This window comes from Lissotriton vulgaris, unplaced genomic scaffold (assembly GCF_964263255.1).
Source record: "Lissotriton vulgaris unplaced genomic scaffold, aLisVul1.2 SCAFFOLD_474, whole genome shotgun sequence".
Lineage (NCBI taxonomy): Eukaryota > Metazoa > Chordata > Amphibia > Caudata > Salamandridae > Lissotriton > Lissotriton vulgaris.
Genome location: NW_028248784.1, coordinates 553,482 through 574,760, shown reverse-complemented (window position 1 = coordinate 574,760; position 21,279 = coordinate 553,482). Strand labels below are relative to the sequence as shown.

Genomic DNA, 21,279 nt, shown 5'->3' with positions numbered 1-21,279 from the left:
ATAAAAGGAAGTTGAAACCAGACATTTTTTACCCATCAGGGGTGTCTTCCTGTCCCAGGGCATGAGGTAAACCCCCTCTCCAGGGCACATGCACCAGTGGATATCTCTTGTTGGGAGAGCGCCCAGCTGAAAAACATTGAGTGCTGCTAAACAACCTATTCATACCTTACAAGGTGCTAAAATGGCACCATTCATACCTGCTTCTGCCTCGGAACACCAGCAAACATACTCAGAACACCCTAGGGTTCATCATGATTGGGAGCCGGATTGAAGCACCATGACTGCATTCCACTCTCATCCATGGAAGGCTGAGTTTTGCTGCCCTCTGTGGAATTTCCACTTCTTTATATGTTATCTGGATATGGTGCTGAGGGACTTTAAAATATAATAAACCTCTTTGTTCAACAAAAATATAGAATCAAAAAGTAAGAGGAAAATTAATGTTAAAACCAGTGGTATGTGTTTCTGTGCCTTGCCATTCTTTGGATGCTCATTGAATGCTCCACAATAAAAGGACAAGGACAATAGAGAGTGAAGAATAAAATATCAATTTGGCGCTGCCTTTGATTCCTAGATCTCTGAGTTTTCTCTCCACTCAGTTCTGGTGGTTGAATTTTTACCTCATACAACAGGATGCAATGATTCGCCTTTTAAAACACCTTTGGGTGATTCTGGCTCAAGGCTACAGTTCATATCTTTACAGTAGTTTTTAGTGTTGCATGAGGAATATTATTCTGCTTGTTATGAGTATTCTAATACTCAATCACCTACCTTTTCATCAGATCATCTGTGCTCCTCTTGGCCTTCTTTTACTCCTCCTAAGTTGCCTCCTACTCCTCTCCCATTTTATATTCTCGACAAATGTCCATTGTGCTTAGTCTGTCAAACAACACTTAGCACGGTGGTCCCTCTTTATACCAAGGATATCGAAAAGAGATTACATAACTTGAACAGCTGCTGCTAAAGAGAAGCCAGGCTTATCTGTTGCTTCTGTATCTAATGTGGCACAAGAAGAAACAGAGACTTTGATAATGGTTGCGTATAATACTTCTTGAAGCAACTAACTTTCCAAACCACGTTTCTCAACTTTTTGAGTAGCCTTCTGCATCAGGGGAGACTCCATCTAAGAGGCCCAAGGATCTGGTAAATGATGTGATGCTCGGCATGTTCAGAACCAACAACATGCAATGCAGCTTTTTTCAAAAGTAATACATAAAATGATGGCTACTGATGACAAGCATTCTGGGTCAGTCACAACAACATTAGGCAAAGGACAAAATCCATCTCCTTCCTCAGTGTTAGACAAGTATCGGAAGCACAATTGAGCTCAGGGAAGAAAGGTTAGTAGACTACGTCTCTTTCACGAGGTGTTGTGAAGCGGCCAGGGCAGCTGACTTCGTAGCACAGGGTTCACGGTTCGATCCCCGGCTCTGGCGGCAGCTCAGCTCAGCACCATGTGACTCTGGGAAATAGCTCCTTAATTTCAACGACGGTCCCCAGTGCCTTGAGACCCATAAGGGGGAGTAGTTTGCGCTTTACAAATACAGATTTACATGTACTTTTGACATTTTTCCTGACAGACAAAGTCTGATGTGGTGATATTCTGGGATGTATGACGATAAATAGCACTCCGTTGGAATGCGTGCCTTTACCACGCATTCGTTACAACACCAATGCCATTACAACACAAACCTTTACCACACATGTTATTTGAACGAATATGCCTTTACCGCACATGCCTTTACAACGAATGTCGTTGTAAAAGAATGTATGTTAAAGGCATATGTGTGGCAAAGGTTTCCCTGACCCCTACACTCAACCCCATCACTGGCCCCCAACCCTCCAAAAAGAAAATAATATACCCTTCCCTTGCCCTAAAAACCTACACCTGCACTAATCCCCCCCTCCCCAGGCCACCAACCCTTCCCATTCCTTAAACCACTAGCAATGCGCTCCCCCCCCCCCCCCTCAGTAGGGTAGGGGAGTGTTTCCCCTACCCTAAAATACTACCCCTACACTCCCCCCTTTCTCCAGCCCTTCTTTAACCAAACCCCTGAAATAGTAGCCCCCTGCTCAAGCCCACTTACCTTTCTCCTTGTGCAGGCAGCTCACACGAGGGGCAGTGTACGTCCTTGTGAGGAAGCAGAAGACTCGGTTTCCTCTAATGACATGGATTGCCTAGTAACACAGCTGTTTCCACGCATATGCCTTTACTACTACACATATGCCTTTACCATACATACCTTTACAATAACATTTGTTGTAAAGGCATGCATGATAAAAGTATATGCGCAGTGAAAAAAATGCATAGTAAAGGCTACGCGTTGTAGTGGAGCGTGCGTTGCAACGGCATGCTTGGAAACAGCCGTTTCCGATGTTCTGTTGCAACCATAAAACATGGGCTAGCACTGAACTGAACTGTTTGTAAAGTTCCTCCCACCTGAGGCTGCTGCGAAATTCCTTTTGAATTACAGACACCCTTCATTACAGCATCTCCAAATCATCAGGCATAGTGAGCAGTAAGACACTATTGCCAGGACTATGAACGCATCAATCTATGATCGCAGGCTAACATGGGTTCAGGACATTTCACTTTCAAAGAGGCATTCAGGGTAAAATCATGGATTCACATTTTCAAAGTAAAGCAGTGTTGACACTGAAGAGGACCTTGATAAATACAAGCCAGGAGTGGTGACGGCTAAGTCCCTGGACTCCATTACTGCAGTGTAAGGACAGTATGTTGATCAGACTTCGAAAACCTGCGAGTACAGACAGCCTTCTTAGGAGAAGTAAACTTCTTCCTCTTTCCAAAATGCAGAAATCATCAATAGAAATTCTACATGAGATTCAGAGGTGTCTACTTCTAGCCGTCATATTGTTTACAGGTCAGATGGGCCAGGCCTCAGGCCCATAAGAATGAATGGAAGATTACATGCGCAATTTGCAAGTACTAATAGGTACTCGCACATTGCGCATGCAATTTCAAGGGTGTCAAAAGGACACCCTGTTGCACCCCTGAAATTGATCTGTGCAGGGCATGTGTGTGTGTAACCTACAACTTTGAAAAATGCACTTTAGTGCATTTTTTTAAGTTTTTGCAAATTACCATCAAGTACAAATTGATGGTAATTTGCGCCCCCTATTAGTAAAATCGCAATTTGCGATTCCATCATGCATTGCATTTAAGGAATTGCATTTTGCAATTCCTTAAATGCAACTGCAATTTAAGAAATCTCAATAATTTGCGATTTCTTAAATTGCGAGAGGCTGACATGTTGACGCATTGCAGAAGCCCTTTTTGTGGGCGAAAACGTTGATGTTTGCGGATCACACCCTTTGCGCTTGCAAAAATGGTTGATGATGTGCTTCCATACTTCACAGCAGCCTCCCAGTGATGCCTTTGTTAAACATTTGCCAAGCCGAAGACTTAGATAGGGAGTTGGCTGCTATGTTATCAGAGGACATTTGCGATGCGTCCCTTCAGAAAACTTTTTAGGAAACCGCATCCTTTGGAGAATTTTACGCCTGCAGTACAGGTGTTCCACACCAGTTTGGGACGGAGGGAGAACAAGAACTTAGCGTACCGCCATCACATTGAAGGGAATATGTAAGCCATGGGTTATCTCCTATGCTATACTGGTTCAAATACAGAAGGCTTTCCTTATTGAAGGTCAAGGTAATGGGTTATCGGTTCCATACAAGATCATATTGAATTATTATTATTATTATGTTTCTTATATAGCGCCTGAATCGACCCCCGAAGGGGTATCTCCGCGCTTGCCTTGGGAACCCGTCCTGGCTTTTCCCTGTGAGATAGCCCCTACAGGGCATCCCCAAGGTGAAAGCCAGGCATCCCGCCGCGGGGGGGCGTTATGGAGATTAATCAAGCTTAATGCCCAGAGTTGCAGAGTATGAACCCATGATTAGGTCAGGCACCGAAGCGAGAATTATCGAGTCCATGGACATTTGAGCTCAAGACCCTGCCGCGTCGGGAATTGAACCCTGGTCCCGGGTCTGACCTCTGCTTCAGGGTCTGCCTGCTCTAACCAGTGAGCCACACTTCTCCACAGCAGACAAAGCTGATAGCGCTTTGCTGTACATATAGCATATGGCATTGGGTATCTCTAATATATCGAAGAGTATCAGAGAGAAACTAGTACCATGGCATAGTGACAGACTTAAACTAATCTGTAGGTTATCTCTGCAGTTAGAGACCTGTAAAAGTGCAGACTGTGATGGTACTATTGTACAAGTTTGTAAATAACATGATTTATTCAATAACACTGTTGCACAAAGGCACATGGGACCCTGTGAATTATTGTACCGCTGTAGCTTGGTGTGCATACCGTACACTATGGGTCGTCTGGGATGTGTAGTACCGTATCATATACAGAATGTCATGACAGCTTGGTACAAGTTATGCCTAGCACAGGATGTGGCCATATAATATCAACATTGATGAACACAGTGCCACAATGCCATGCTTAATATAGGCTGAGGGCAACTTTACAGTGCAGCAAAGCTGTGTCCCTTTCAGGGCATACCATATGCCATTCACACAGTGCAGCATGTAATGCCTACGTAGAAAATTCCAGTGCCATAACACTGCATATAACTCTGGCCATGGTATAGCTTGGTGGATAAAAGTGGGTCTGATGCTGGGCATGGAATAGTAACTTTCCGTAGGCCATTTTGCATGACAGAACTTGAAGTGAATTATTTTGAGGACAGTGCAATACATAGAGGATTTAAGAGGTACCAGGCTGAATCTAGTGATATCTTTGTGCCTCTCAAGTGAAGGGTAATTCCTATTAGAGACAGTACTGATACCTGTGCTGTAAACAACAATGTCTATTATGTGTCAGAAGCTACATCAAATTCTATAACGTGCTGTTCTCTACAATGTCAGATACTGAGATTGTTAAAAAGTGCTACTTTTTGTGTTACCTGTATGGTGCCTGGCAGTTTCATTTGAATTTGTTTCCTTAGATGGTACATGATTTTATATTTTACAAGACATGTTTTTTTAATATCTTGCCTTGTCGTCTTAATCTAGAGGTTTTGAAGACTTACTTTGTCGCAGAATTCTGATAAGATGACTCCTGTTATCAATACCCCTTTTTCTTAATCCTGTCTTTTCTGTGTTCTCCAGCTCTGCTTGTTGCACATTCCTGGCAGTTTGTACCTTGTACTGTCTTTGGCTAACTTACACGCCCTAATGTTGTCTTGAACTGCAATGTACTTTACGTTCTATGCCTTGCTCTCGCTTAGCCCCCCTGGCTCTTTACGTCTGAGGGGGATCAGGGAGGGTGTTTGTGACTTGAATTGGCACTTTGATGTTAATTCCTAGCTACTCTTTTAATTAAGCTTTGAATGATGTTTAATTTTACATGATCTTATGTAAACGTCCCAGCATGTGGACCCTTACTATTTCAAATCAAATGCAATGCAAAGTGTAAATATGAAACCCCACCTGCATGGTAATATTAGAGCTGGCCAGCACCGCAATTGTTAACAACCTCTATCTCTTTTCTCTCTCTTTCCTTCTTTCTCTTCTTTCTTCATTCTGTTTTGCTTTATACCCCTGTTCCACACATGCGCATATATTTGTATATATATTGCCCTACTCTCCAACCCGACGAAAAATTTGCAATATCTCCTGGGTAACTGAACCTCTCACCCACCAACACCACTGCTGCCTCATCCCTTTATACTATGCGGCAGTTCTGATACTGTCTGCTCCCCCTGTAGTGCCAGGCTTCTGTTGTACAGTTGGGGTGGACTGGAAGTCTCTCACCACCCCGGCTTGCCTTCCTCTCACAACGGATTACTTCCCAGACCGGCAGAGCTTGCAGAACGATTACACCGAGGGATGCTACGATCTTGTCCCAGAGGCTGACATGGACAGGTAAGCTTGGCTAAAGAATACTGGGTGAAAGCAGTGTTGTTCTGAGGGTTGGCACTGTCTCTCCAATTTGATAAACAACTTGTAGTTGGTGTTATGTAGAAGAAGGTGAGCATCTCTCCTCTGCACTCTACCAATCAATACCCCCATGGTCTTTGTTTATGGTGGATAACAGCAATAATTGAAGTGATGAAAGTTACCTTACAACAATGGAAAGCCACTTACTCAGGCCCTGTTGCACTATTTTTGAACATATGGACCATGACAGGCAGTTAGGATTCATTGGTCCATCTGTTCATGCCAGCAGCCCGGCATACTTTAACACCTTCATTTCCACAGTCTCCAGATCCAGTGTGGTTTATGAACTTTGATCACTCTTCTTCATCTGCTATCTCCAGTGAGATTAGACCCTTTTAAACGATGTGGGCATGTATGCACTAGGTCTTCTTTCAGAATTGCTATTTGCTATGTAGACAGGGGCTTCTTATGCCAAGTACCTTGAAAGTTATTACACTCTTCTTCACATATAGTGAACATATTTTCAGTTTTTTTCCTTGTCAGGATTTGAAACTTTCAGTAGTTAGAAATTCTCTATATGTTGTCAGATATGCCCTCGTCAGGTAACAGCTCATTCCCTTGCAAATACAAAACTCTAACAGGTACCTAATTGTTTTCAGCTGTAGGATCATGACCAATGTTCTATGTATTAAATAAGTGTTTGTTGGTGGCTCCAATAACTATTTGCACCAGTAATTTATGCTGCGGTTTCCATTTTGCTGTTTCATTTATACAAAAATGGCACTGAGTGATTGACAGAATTTTAAGACTTTTATTGTCCCTCATAGATATGTCACTCGTATTTAAATTCCAAGCAAGGAGGTCCTTGTGTCCCACAGGTCAAGCATATGGACCATAATGCAGTACTTTCTAATGGATACATCTGCCAGTGGATTCCTCAACTTGTGAATATCCCCTTGCGTCAGCAACATTCAGAAATTATTTTCGTAGCTTCGCGCCGACATGGACGACGTCACAGAAGCACGGCATCGCGTGCGGCTCCACTGACATTACCAACTCCATAATAGGCCCACGTCGGCGTGATGACATCAGTTCCCTTTTTTCCACGTCGTCGACGCTAATGGTTTTCGAGGGATCCTCTGTAGCTGTTTAGTAACTCTGTTACTGTTTGTTTCTACTGGTGTCTTCTTGCTTCTTTGTCTCCTGTCGAGATGTCCTCGAAGAAGACCGGGTTCAAGCAATGCAGAGAATGCAGGAAGATGATGTCGATCACGGACCCGCATGAGGATTGCATTTGGTGCCTGAGTTCGGACCACGATGTTCAACGATGCTCTTCATGTAAGAAGATGAACCCGAAGGCTCTTCGTGAAAGAGAGGCAAAGCTTCTGGTTGCCAAGTTAAAAGGTAAAAAGGAGAAGAAGTCTTCGAGGTCGCTTTCGAGGCGTTCGAGGTCAAGGTCGAAGTCTCGCACGGCGTCGCCTTCGAAGTCATCGCCGGGGCATGCTTCTAGATCAACAAAAAAGAAGCACAGGAAGAGAAGGTATGCATCTCGACATCACTCAGGGAAGAATTCGGATTCGAAATCGAAGTCGCCAAGTAGGAGACATCATAAAGAGTTATCCCCTACTCCAGTTGTGGATCCGGTAGGTGAGGTTTCGCCTGTGGAGTCGCCGGAGCATTCACCGGCTCCGGTGTCGAATTCCTCTCCGGCGCCGTCTCGATCTCCAGTTCGAGAGGAAGAAGAGGCTCCCTTGCCTGAGGGTTCGGCAACTACTGCCCACCGACCCGAAGAAGAGGAGATTAATCCGGTGCCTCCTCGAGGTCGACCTGTGGGTCCATACCCACCTTTTCCAGGCCCAGGTGAAGACCCTACACAGTATTTAAACGCGATTTATGGTGTCTATTAGAGACCTCTGGAGCACTGGCAGGTCCCATGAGTCATTTGGCATACAACCTGGGAGTTCCCGAGTCTTATGCTCCAGCTCCATTTATGCCGTAGCCGACTCCGCCTTGGCATTTCTCGGTGCCGCCGAGGTCTTTGACGCCGATACCTTCGTCACCGGCGCCGGGCCGACCTCAAGAGCATCGTCCTGTGCTTCCGGATCCGATCTCGACGCCGGCTCCGGTTCCATCGGAGTCGATCGCGAATCCGCCGACGCCGCTCTTGAAGGAGAGGTCGAGGCGTGATGCTCAGCGTCTTCTGGGAGAACAGAGGTACAGCGAGGCTGAGGTTGAAGAAGGTGAGCTGCAGGATGATTACTTTGATGAACCTGAGGGAGGCTAGCGGATTGGAACTTTCTCCAGACTGGGAGCTATCCTTTGTCTCGGATGCCCCTCAAAGGACGTTGCACCATACCATGTGGTCATCAAAAAGGCAGCAGAGCTTTTGAATTTAAGTCTGCCTACTGCTGAGTTCAAGTCTAATTTATTAACAGAAGTCCTTCATTCCCCGTCTTCTGTTGTGGAACCTTTACTTCCTTTCAATGAAGCTTTGACGGAACCTATTTTGGAAGTATGGAATAGACCTCTCACGGCTCCAGCTGTTGCTAAAAGTGTTGCAAGGAGATACAGGGTGGCGCCTGGTGACCCAGACTTTTTATCATCGCACCCTTTACCGGTTGGTAATACAGGCAGCCTGTTCAAAGAAATCTGTGGGAGCTTTCCCTCAGGTGCCTGGGGACAAAGAGTCAAAAAAGCAGGACCAAACTGCTAAGAAAGTGTTTTCATCGGCGAGTATGGCTCTTAAGTCAACAAATGCCACGTGTTTCTTGGGGAGGTATATACATGCCTTGATGGACTCTGTAAGTCAATTGGCCTCTAAGATTCCAGAAGAGGACAGGAAAAATTTTAAAGAAGTGTTGGCTGACACTCAGACTGCTGCACGGCAAGTCATACAAAGTGGACTAGACACTGCTGACTTGGTGGCGAGAGGTATGGGGACTTCAATTGCTACAAGAAGAGCAGCCTGGTTGAAGTCTTCTGAGTTCTCTGCGGACGGCCAAGCTGCTTTATTAGATCTGCCCTTTGATGGCTCAGGTCTTTTTGGGAAAAAGGCTGATGCAGCTTTGGAGAGGTTTAAAGACAGCAGGGCTACAGTCAGATCTTTGAGACTACAGTCCAGAGGAACTGTAAACAAAAGATATAGGGGCCTTGGAAGGTCCTCCTTTCGTCCCTATAAACAGTCTCAACAGCAGCAGCAACAACAACAACAACAAAATCCACTGTAAAAGTCATACAGGGGTAGGCAAAGAGCTCGTCCTCGAGGACGACAAGTCTCCTCCTCCTCTTCCTCTTCCTGAAACCAACCCCCTCCAACCTCAGCAAAGCAGCCCTAGATCCGCCATTCCGGATCATGTGGGTCCTGTAGGGGGTCGGCTTACCAATTTTCTACGGGATTGGGAATCAGTCACTTCGGACCTTTGGGTTCTCAATCTCGTGGAGAATGGGTATGCGCTTCCCTTTCGGGAATTCCCTCCGAAAGGACCACCTGCTACTTCTGCACAAGGAAGTCCTGGCGTTATTAAGAAAAGGTGCGATAGAGGTGGTTCCGGGGCAGAAAAGTGGTCAGGGATGCTATACCCGGTGTTTCCTGATTCCCAAGAAGGATGGCAGACTTCGTCCAATCCTGGATCTCAGGATCTTGAACCTTTTTCTAAAGCAGGAGAAGTTCAAGATGCTCACCCTTGCGCAGGTTCTTCAAGTGCTGCTGGAAGAAGACTGGATGGTGTCGATCGACTTGCAGGATACTTATTTCCACATTCCCATCCTGAAGTCGCACAAGATGTATCTCCGTTTCATGGTGGGTTCGCAACACTACCAGTTTGCGCTCCTTCTGTTTGGTCTTACTACTGCACCTTGAGTCTTCACCAAGGTGATGGCTGTGGTGGCTGCACATCTCAGAAGGTCAGGGATTCCAGTATTCCCTTATCTGGACGATTGGCTGATCAAAGTGGAATCTCCAGAGAAAGTGCTCCATCATCTGCAATGCACAACTCAATTGTTGTACAGGTTGTGCTTTTCGATAAATGTGCCCAAATCTCACCTGGAGCCCTCCCAGCGCAACCTGTTCATAGGTGCTGTACTGGATACAAGTGTGTGCCGGGCATTCCCACCTCCTCAAAGGATTAGCGACATACAAGAAATGATTCCTTTATTTTACAATGGAGCGGTCGTTCCAGTCCTGAAGGTCCTATGTCTGCTCGGTCTGATGGCTTCCTGCATTCTGTTGGTCAACCATGCATGCTGGCACATGAGGGCACTCCAGTGGTGCCTCTGCAGGCAGTGGTATCAACACAACAGGGATCTCAGGGAGTCTGTGAGGATCTCCAGAGAAGCTGGGTCGGATCTGACTTGGTGGGGCGTGGAAGGCAATCTGTCTCAAGGAAAGCCTTTTCATCTGCCTCCATCGGTGGCCACAGTGATAACGAATGCATCCACTCTAGGGTGGGGTGCTCCTCTGGGGGATCTGGAGATCAAGGGTCTTTGGTCTCCAGAGGAAAGGTTGCTTCACATCAACCTTCTAGAGTTGCGGGTGATTTGTTTGGCGCTCAAGGCCTTCCTCCCTTCGCTTCGCGGTCAGTCGGTTCAAGTCCTAACGGACAACACTACCGCGATGTGGTATGTCAACAAGCAGGGAGGAGTGGGATCGCAGTGTCTCTGCGTCTCTGGTCCTGGGTTCAGGACCATCAGATTTGTCTGATGGCAAATCATCTGGCCGGAGTTCTGAACGTACGTGCAGACAGTCTCAGTCGGCAGTTCTCAGCCGACCACGAGTGGAGGCTTCATCCAGAGGTAGTTCGTCACGTCTTTCAGAAGTGGGGGACTCCTCAGGTGGACCTGTTTGCCACTCACGAGAACGCTCACTGCCCGTTATCTGCAGCCTCCAGTATCCGATGCAGGAAGCGTTGGGGGATGCGTTTCAGTTGAGTTGGGACTCACGACTCCTTTACGCTTTTCCTCCCATACCCATGATTCCGCGGGTTCTGAGGGAGATACGCCAAGACCAGGCCCAAGTCATATTGATCGCCCCGGATTGGCCAAGAAGTGTGTGATATACAGATCTTCTCCACCTCTCCTCGTGCCCTCCGCCCCATCTCCCTCGCAGGGCAGATCTCCTCTCTCAGATGGAGCGGCAGGTTCTACACCCCCACCTCCAGACCTTACACCTTCATGCCTGGAGATTGAACAGGGCAATCTGAATTCCTTTCCTCTCCCACATGATGTGGTGGATGTCATTTTATCGGCTAGGCGTGACTCCACCAAGTCTATCTACTCTTATAGGTGGTCTAAATTTGTTTCTTGGTGTGGAGAGAAGTCCATCGATCCTTTGAGGGCTCGTTTATCGGACATACTTCAGTTTGCGCTTTCTTTGGCTCAGCAAGGGTTTGCGGTAGCTACTGTGAAAGGTTATCTTTCGGCATTTCTCTGTTTTCCGGATCAGCCGTCATTATTTAAATCTCCTGTTGTTTTAAGATTTTTAAAGGGTCTTACAAATAAATTTCCTCCTACTCCCTTTATTGTGCCTCAATGGGACTTGAGCCTTGTTCTTACTTTCTTGATGGGTTCACCGTTTGAACCTTTGCACAAGTGTCCCTTGAGATTGTTGTCTTTTAAAACGGTCTTCCTGATTGCAATTACCTCAGCAAGGAGGGTAAGTGAGATTCAAGCTCTTAGTTCTAGGCCCCCATTCTTGACCATTCATGCTGAACGAATGGTACTCAGGATCAGGGCTGCTTTTCTGCCTAAGGTGGTGACTCCCTTCCATCTAGGACAGTCTATTACCCTTCCTACCTTCTATCCTCCCCCTCACCCTTCCAAGGAGGAGGAGAGACTTCACCGCTTGGACCCTAAGAGGGCGGTGAGCTTCTACCTGGACAGAGCCAGAGAGTTCAGAGTGGATGACCAGCTCTTTGTTGGTTTTGTTGGAGCCAGAAGAGGCAAGGCGGTGCACAAGTGCATGTTGTCAAGATGGATTGTCTTGTGCATCAAACTCTGCTACTCTCTGGCGGGTAAGGAACCTCCTGAAGGTTTAAGAGCTCATTCTACTAGAGCAAGGTCTGCTACATCTGCTTTGTCTAGGGGTGTGCCTGTAGAGGACATTTGTAGAGCGGCAACTTGGGCCTCCCTCCACACTTTCGCGAAGCATTACTGCTTGGATTCCGAAGTGAGGAGGGACGGCCACTTTGCGCGTTCTGTCCTCCAGGATTTTCTGGTATAGGAGAGTGGACACCCTCCTCCGGGAGAAGGGACTGCTGTGGGACTCTATTCACAAGGTGAGGAATCCACTGGCAGATTTATTCATCAGAAGAACAAGTTACTTACCTTCGGTAACGCTTTTTCTGGTGGATACAGTATCTGCCTGTGGATTCCTCACTGACCCACCCGCCTCCCCGTTGTCTACTCTTCTATACCTATGTTAATGGCAATGTTTTAATGCTTATGTGTTACTTTCAAAAGAAGTGTGTCATTCTTCTTGATTTGCTACATTGTCTTCACACTGTGTGTGTTATCTTGACTATTGTGTACTGTGTATACTGTGTATATATCGACTGTTATCGGTTCGTCCGTGGGCCTCGAATGCACGGAAAAAAGGGCGGAACTGATGTCATCACACCAACGTGGGCCTATTATGGAGTCGGTGACGTCAGTGGAGCCGCGCACGATGCCGTGCTTCTGTGACGTCGTCCACGTCGGCGCGAAGCTACAAAAAGAATTTCCGAATGTTGCTGACGCAAGGGGATATTCACAAGGTGAGGAATCCACAGGCAGATACTGTATCCACCAGAAAAAGCATTACCGAAGGTAAGTAACTTGTTCGTAAGCTACTACAGCAGTATACTCACATAGCAAACATTGGAGGCTTTGATTTTAACACACTCTTATTAGGAATGGCTTCTGAACGTCAGTTCTGTCTCATGTTATTTAAATTTTTTGTCTATGAGCGTATGCTGATGTTTCTGTATTTTGATAAGTTAACCTGTGGCATTTCTTTGCTTTTCGTAGTCCTGGCTTTAGATGTCTAAAAAATATTAAGCATATTCTCTTACCTTCTTGAGCACAAACCATTGTACCTTGGATTGCACATTGTGCATTAAAATGTTGAAATAAGTAGATTCTCTGCTAATCAAGCACACAGCTTTATTCTGGACTCCTAGAGACACTTACAGCTGATGTATCAAATTTTTCCCCACCCTGCAATCACCTAGCCTATTTCACATAGGGTTTCTAAACAATTGAAAAAGTGGGGCAGTATTATACCATGCAGGTTCTTTTGAAGTCCTCTTCTGCCTTTCACCGTATGCATTAACATACTGATCATGGTGTTGAGGAACAACCTAGGGATATGAATTCAAATACAGAATAAAAGCCTTTATTTTCTTCAGTGAACTCAATAAGTTAGGAAACTGCTCTTGATTAATTCCTTGGATAGGTTATTCTTATCCTAATATAATAAAACCTTAATACAGTTCAGTTCAATCATCAAGCTCTGGTAATGAGACAATAAACATTTTATTTTACTAACATCTTTGTTAACACATTTCAATCACATGTAACTTGTAGCAGTCCTGGAAAATTGAAATGTATGAACCACAAGTGAAAATACTTTACAGTGTGCTCAGAGCTATGTTACCTTCATACAACTCTCCAAACACGTACGATTGCCAGATTACTACATGTAATCAGGGACTCCATATTCCAATTCATTGTTTCCTTATGCACATCACTGAAATAGAAAACGTTGGTGTAATTCATTCATCCTTTGAGAAACAGGACAACTACCTCCAAGAATATTGTTGATTATTAAATAAAAACCCAGTACCGTAACACAATGTTGCAGAAGACATGGAGCCATCTTACAAACTTTACAGACCTGCCACTCATCAGAGGATTGTGGTGATTCCTAATGTGTACTAATATAAATTAGAACAAAGTGGCTATCTGCAGTCTGTTGTGTTGCAGACTACAGAAGAGGTGTCAAACCTGGATCTTTGTAAATATGGTACTTATCTGATAGAGACTACTAGCCGCAGATTCCTTAACGTAGAATTATCCCCAGGCATGAGACTGGATCTGGAATTTTTTTGCCACTTCATCTCTGCTGGTGGTAGCACGTGACTCTGCCCTGACCTCGTCCGCGGACGTGACGTCAGCGAGGTCACATAAATCCCACCCCGGCGCGCTGACGTCAGTTTCCTATTTTTCCGCGTGCGACGCGGATCCGGATTGTCTTCCCTTGACCTGTTTTCAGGCCTCTTTTACCGCTGTAACAGTGTGCAATGCCTTCAGGTTTCAACGAGTGTACTTGTACACGTTAGATGTTGGCGACGGACCCCCACCCTATTTGTATGTGGTGTCTGGGCGAGCACCATGATTCTAGGGACTGCCACGCTTGTCATCATCTCAAGCCGAAGTCCTGGCGGGAGCGCCAGATGAAATTGCTTTCGGGCTGTTTGTCTTTACCGGTCTCGTCACAGCGTCCGTCCCCGGAGTCGCAGATTCCGACTGCGACATCGTCCTTCACTCCACGGGTGTAGCTCTTTTGCCGGTAAATCCTGCAGCCTGTCACCGAGGCCCTGTCCTCATTCTGCAGAGGGCACGGGTTCTTCTCGGGATGTGCATCCTCACCCTTGCCCCCCCCCCCCACCTGCCGTTTCCTTTTCTTGGGGTGACAAGGGCCCAGATGTTGGCCTACGCTGTGGCTCTGCAGGCTTCTTCGGGCCCCCCTCCTCTTCCTGAGATGTCCACGGATCCCTCGCCATGCGCGGGCGCTTCCGCGGACTCGCCGGCTGATTCGCCCCCGACGCCAACAAGTTTGGCTTCAGGTTTTGGAGGGGTGGTGTCGTCGAGGTGTGGCCCTACGGGGTTCCCCTCTTTGACCCACGGAACCTTGGCCTCGCCGCAATACCCTGCGGGGTTCCCTGTGGTGTCGCAGTAGGTTACCAGGACTTACGGTTCATCCTAAAGTCCCCCTCGGTCCTCTGGGCAGGTGGCTATCTTACCGGAGGCCATGCCGATGCCTTTCCGGCGCCGACGCCTTTCCTCTTTCCTTTCCTCTGGTGGCACCCTGGGTGGAGGCCGGGTCTCGGGACTCGTGCGCCTCCCCGGGCCCCTCTCGGTCCTCTGCGCAGGCGGCTACCTCTTCAGAGGTTGAGCCGGCGCCTTGTCGGCACCGTTCATTGGCCGCTTCGGCGCCGACCCTGCCTCTTTCTCCTAAGAGGCACCTGGTGGGGGAGGCCGACTCGGCCCTCCTGGTGGACACTTCAGTGCCGATCGAGGATGCAACGGCGCCTGTGGCAGACTCCCCGGCACCGTCCCGACCTCTAATCGTCGACTCTTCTCCTCATGTTTCTTCCTCTCCGAAGGATTGTGGTTTCCTTGTCTCCTCTTCACCAGAGACTGGACGCCGCATCTTTGCCTTTTCACCAGCAGCTTCCAGGGTGGCCTCTATTCCGTCTCTGTGACCACAGCCCCCGGGCTCGATCTTCCGCACCTCGCAGTTGGTTGCCCTGCAGGCCTCTGTGCCTTCTACGGAGACCCCTCAGGCCCCTCACTCGTCCGTGGGTCTTCCATCCTTCAGGGGCTGGCTGTTTCTTCCTCCGGCAGGACACTGGGATGGGCGGCTTAGTTTGCAGCCTTCGCCCACTGAAGAGTTGCTCTCGCCCCCACGACGCCCTACGGAGGTGAGTGTGACCTTTGCCCTGCCATTTCCACAGCCACCAGCATTTTGCAAATGGGCAACCCGGTCGCTCCAATCCCAATGGACCACTTGTTGGAGATTCTCCACCAGGGCTCTGGTGGTGGGGAGCCGTTTCTTCCATTTTAAACTTCGCTCCACAACTCTCTTCTGGGGGGGCGTCCTGCTATGGGGGATCCGGTGTCTCAGCCGCTCCTCCACCGCCAACGCCCTGCTCCGCACGATCCAGCCTGTCTTTTTTCCCACCCATGTGCACAGGGCCCTGTGCTGCAGACTGCTTTTCCTTCCCTGCCTTCAGTGTTCCTCCCTCCATCACGGGAGGCCCGTGGTTGGACTCCTGGGGGCGCAACATTTTCGCGTCCACTAGTGCTGCGCTGCGTGCGCTCAACACACTGGCCAGTGCTAACTACGGCCTCTGGGATTCTGCGGAGTCCCTTCTGTCTCTCATCTCCCACGAAGGTGTCCGCGCTGATCTGCAGCACCATGTGCTGGATGGTCGGGAGTTTGCTGTCTTTATTATCCGTTCGGCCTTGGATGTCTCTGATTTACTCGCCCGCGCTATGGCGAGTTCTGTGGCCCTCCGCCGCCATGCTTGGTTGCGGGATAGCGTATTTCCAGAGAATATTTGGGAGCGTCTTGTTGACCTGCCTTTTGATGAAGTTCTTGTATTTAACACCCAAGCGTACTCTGCTATTCAGCGACTCCTTGAGGGGCTCCGTCCTCCTCCCCATCCGTAAGCTTCGGCTTGTCGGTCCTCAGGTGTCTTCTGGGAGGCGTCTATCCCATCTTTCTCTCAGGGCCTCATGTTTCGGTTCGCCCGTCTGTGTGCTCTGTGTGGCTTGGAATGCTTTCAGGATCTTTCAGTCGGCCCCTCTGTACTTTTGGGTGCTGGTACAGCCCTTCAGCTTTGTGGTGTGTGTTTTGTGGCTGTTAGTGAAACCGTATAGGTCCTCAGGTTGGAGCTTCTGTGTATTTTTTGGCTGATTGGTAAGCTTCCTGCGGTGATACCCACAGATCTTTTATGTTCTTGACCTCTGCTGCCGGTTCCCCTAAGAGTTGCTCCCCTGTTTTGTTTTGGGGCGTGTCATACCCTAGGTGTGGTACTTGTTGGCTGTTGTATAGCTCTGTCCTAAGCTGGGCGCTCAACACACTGGCCAGTGCTAACTACGGCCTCTGGGATTCTGCGGAGTCCCTTCTGTCTCTCATCTCCCACGAAGGTGTCCGCGCTGATCTGCAGCACCATGTGCTGGATGGTCGGGAGTTTGCTGTCTTTATTATCCGTTCGGCCTTGGATGTCTCTGATTTACTCGCCCGCGCTATGGCGAGTTCTGTGGCCCTCCGCCGCCATGCTTGGTTGCGGGATAGCGTATTTCCAGAGAATATTTGGGAGCGTCTTGTTGACCTGCCTTTTGATGAAGTTCTTGTATTTAACACCCAAGCGTACTCTGCTATTCAGCGACTCCTTGAGGGGCTCCGTCCTCCTCCCCATCCGTAAGCTTCGGCTTGTCGGTCCTCAGGTGTCTTCTGGGAGGCGTCTATCCCATCTTTCTCTCAGGGCCTCATGTTTCGGTTCGCCCGTCTGTGTGCTCTGTGTGGCTTGGAATGCTTTCAGGATCTTTCAGTCGGCCCCTCTGTACTTTTGGGTGCTGGTACAGCCCTTCAGCTTTGTGGTGTGTGTTTTGTGGCTGTTAGTGAAACCGTATAGGTCCTCAGGTTGGAGCTTCTGTGTATTTTTTGGCTGATTGGTAAGCTTCCTGCGGTGATACCCACAGATCTTTTATGTTCTTGACCTCTGCTGCCGGTTCCCCTAAGAGTTGCTCCCCTGTTTTGTTTTGGGGCGTGTCATACCCTAGGTGTGGTACTTGTTGGCTGTTGTATAGCTCTGTCCTAAGCTGGGCGGATGTGGATACCTTCTCGGGTTACTCGCGTTTCCTGGCGTCACTGTGTACCGCTTGGTGCGGTCCTTTTTTTCCCCGCCTGAGCGCAGCTTGTTCTGCTCAAGGTTCTATCCTGCTCAGTATCCAATGGTGTTTCTATCCTTCTTCTACAGGGCTTGCCTGTCGTACATTTTGCCCTTTGTTCCTGCGGGATATCTGCTTCTGTGCGTTTTGCCTTACCTCTTCAGCCTTTGGATCGCCAGACCAACTTTTGTCATGCAGTCTACGGCTTTGCGTTGTGGTGTTTCTACCCTGTTGTCCTATATTTCGGCCTGTTCCTCTGCCTTGTGTTCCAGGGGGGCTGGGACATTTCTGGTGTTCTCCTGGGTTCTGATTGATGGATGTAGGTCTGTACTACATGTGCTTGCTTCCCGGGGGTCGCTGTTCTGGGCACACTACTTTGGAGTACTTACCAGCTGCCTGCTGCGCACGCCTGGTCGTTCTGGTCCTCCTCCGTGGGCCTCAGCGTGTACTCGTGTGCTCCTGTTCCATGCTCTGCTGCAGCTTTGCGCAACGGTGTCTGCCTTCTCAGGTATGTGCTTCTCGGCCTTGGGGCAGTTTCTGCCTTGTCCCCTGCCTAGGGGCTGCTACCCGTTCAGCTTCATTGAGTGTGTTCTCCTGAGGCGGGCTTTGATGCCATTTCCACCTCTTCTCTTTGGATTTTGTGGGTGGTTCTTTTCTTCCTTTGGTACTCTCTTGGTGCCGTCTGTCCCTCCGGGTTTTCTGGCGGATGCCCTTAGTCCCTCGGGTAGGCTTGTGGTATCCTGTTCTTCACTTCTCCTTGTTCTTGCTTCCTTCTGCTTGATGGGGACTGGGCTGTCCTTCCTGTCCCAATGACACTTCCCCTTTTGGGGCCCTGTGTTCTTCCAAGCTGGTGAGTTTTCTCTCGCAGACCCTCCTCCCCTTTGGATAAGGCCAGGGAATATATTATATGTTAAGGAATCTGCGATTTGTAGTCTCTATTAGATGTACAAGTTATTTACCTTCGGTAACGGTGTATCCGGTAGAGACGATTCAAGCAGCATATTCCTTCACGGCCCGCCCTTCCTCCCCGTTCTGTGAGGACCGTAGCGCTTCAATCTGCTCCCGAGGCTCTGTGGTATCGTAGCGCTTTCAGGCTATTTTATGCCACCGCTCGCTCTGCTGCCATTATCTGTACCTGTAGCGCTGTCTCAGTGTGATTGTTTGCCATTGCCTGCATTGTAACTGTAGCGCTCGCATTGCTCTGCTCGCATTAATTTAAATTTTAAAGTAATCTTCGCCCGATTGTGCATCTGCCCATACAGTCACCTTAGTTTGTGCCCCAGTCTTGCCCTGTTTCGCTTTCTTTTTGTTGCAGCCATTTTGTTGTTGTTGTTGCCTCACAGCCCGTCTCTCAGCCCTGCTCCCGCCTCCCAGCTGCTCCTCCCACGCCCCACCCCCCTCCACTATCCACTTATGTCAGATGCTTTTGTGTGCAGCGTCACGCGCAGCGGTCGCGCCCTATGCGCGCCGAAGGTGCGCCAAAGGTAAGCCCGTCCGCGCCTGGACCGCGCCCAGTGCCAGACCCCCTGGTCCTCGCAAAACCCACTCCACCCGCATAACGTATGACGCCGCTACCCTCTTTGCCCTTAACCCCGGACGCACACCACAATGCTGCGAAGCTGCCCCAGGTCCATTTGCCTGCCACTCCATCAAGTTCGCCTGCACCAGGACCCACACCAAATCCACTACCTCCAAACACAGCTCCAACTCCAACCAGCTGAAGTGCATCCTGCTGAACACCCGCTCGGTCCACAGACACGCCACTGAACTCTGGGACCTACTCGACACTGCATCGCCGGACGTCGCCTTCCTTACAGAAACCTGGCTGAACGCTTCATCAACGCCCAACATCGCTATAGCCATCCCGGACGCTTACAAGATCATCCGTAAAGACCGCACCAACCAAACAAGAGGAGGCATCGCCATCGTTCATAAGAACACCATCAGAATCACGACCAGCTCCGACGATCACCTCGCGACCGCCGAACACCTTCACTTCCAGATCCACACCGACCCCAGGACCACACTTAGAGGCACCCTCATCTACAGACCACCAGGAACCCGCACACAATTCAATGAAGACATCACCGACTTCATCAGCCCACATGCCCTCACCTCCGAAAACTACATTCTACTGGGAGACCTCAACTTCCACCTGGAAAAGAAAAACGACAGCAACACCACCACCCTTCTGGACAACCTGGCCAATCTCGGACTCAAACAACTTGTTAACACCCCCACCCACCTCGCCGGACACACGCTCGACCCTATCTTCACCTCCAGCAAACACATCTCCTTCGATCACACCACAGCTCTCCATTGGACGGACCACAGCTGTGTTCACTTCAGCTACAAAAAGACCACGACCCACAACCCCCCACAACCTATTCCTCGAAGAAACTGGAACAAAATCACCACCGACCAACTCTTCACATCGCTTAACCAAATCCCTCCTGCCATTCAGCGGACCCAAACCAAGCTGCCACCAAACTCACACAATGGATCACCCACAGCGCTGACGAATGAGCACCCTTGAAAAACCACCAGGTCAAACAAGGTAGCAAAAAGGCCCCCTGGTTCAACGTTGACCGTAAGAAATCCAAGAAGTTATGTCGTACCCTCGAGAAAACCTGGAGAAAAAACCCAACCACTGACAACCTGACCACCTTCAAGGACGCCACGCACAAACACCACCAATTGATCCGATCCACCAAGAAATCTGCATTCAAGGATCGCCTCGACAACAACTCCCACAACAGCAAGGAACTATTCAACATCGTCAAAGAATTTACCAACCCCACCGCCGGCACCAACGACATCACTCCCTCCCAAGACCTCTGCGACTCTTTATCCTCTTTCTTCCACAACAAAATCGCCGACATACATAACAGCTTTGAAAACCAGTCCGAAAAACAGTCCACTCCACCCACCTCCGAACCAAAACAGCACTCTCACAACCTTTGCGCCTGGAACCCAATCACCACTGAAGACACCATCCGTCTGATGAACTCCATCCACTCAGGATCGCCAACCGACCCCTGTCCCAACCACATCTTCAACAAAGCAGAGTCCATCATCGCACCCCATCTCCGCGATGTCATCAACTGTTCCTTCAACTCCGCTACCTTCCCGGAAAGCTGGAAACATGCCGAACTCAGCGCCCTTCTGAAGAAACCCACAGCAGACCCCTCTGAACTTAAGAACTACCGCCCCATCTCGCTCCTCCCATTCCCTGCCAAAGTCATTGAGAAAGCCGTCAATAGTCAGCTCGCCGCCTTCCTTGAATCCAACAATTCCCTCGACCCCTCACAGTCCGGCTTCCGAGCCAAACATAGCACCGAAACCGCCCTCATCGCAGCTACAGACGACATCCGAACGCTACTGGACAACGGAGAAACAGTTGCCCTCATCCTACTTGACCTCTCCGTCGCCTTCGACACAGTCTGTCATAGCACCCTCATACAACGCTTCAGCAACGTCGGAATACAAGGAAAAGCTTTGGACTGGATCATCTCGTTCCTCGCCGGAAGAACCCTGAGAGTCCGCCTCCCCCCATTCAAATCAGAGGTCATCGAAGTCATCTGCGGCGTACCACAAGGATCATCACTTAGTCCCACCCTTTTCAACATTTACATGAGTCCCCTCGCATCCATCGCGTGACAACACAACCTCAACATCATCTCCTACGCAGACACCCAGCT

At 48.8% G+C, this 21,279-nt stretch overlaps 1 protein-coding gene across 1 annotated transcript in view; it reads left to right on the top strand.

The window, feature by feature from the left end:
- LOC147663828 (GATOR1 complex protein DEPDC5-like) overlaps positions 1-21,279 on the top strand; it is a 585,638-nt gene that overhangs the window by 142,453 nt on the left and 421,906 nt on the right. The window contains exon 26 of the mRNA XM_086950176.1: positions 5,752-5,908. Within this exon, the coding sequence (XP_086806302.1) occupies positions 5,752-5,908 (157 nt within the window). The remainder of the gene's footprint in view (positions 1-5,751; positions 5,909-21,279) is intronic.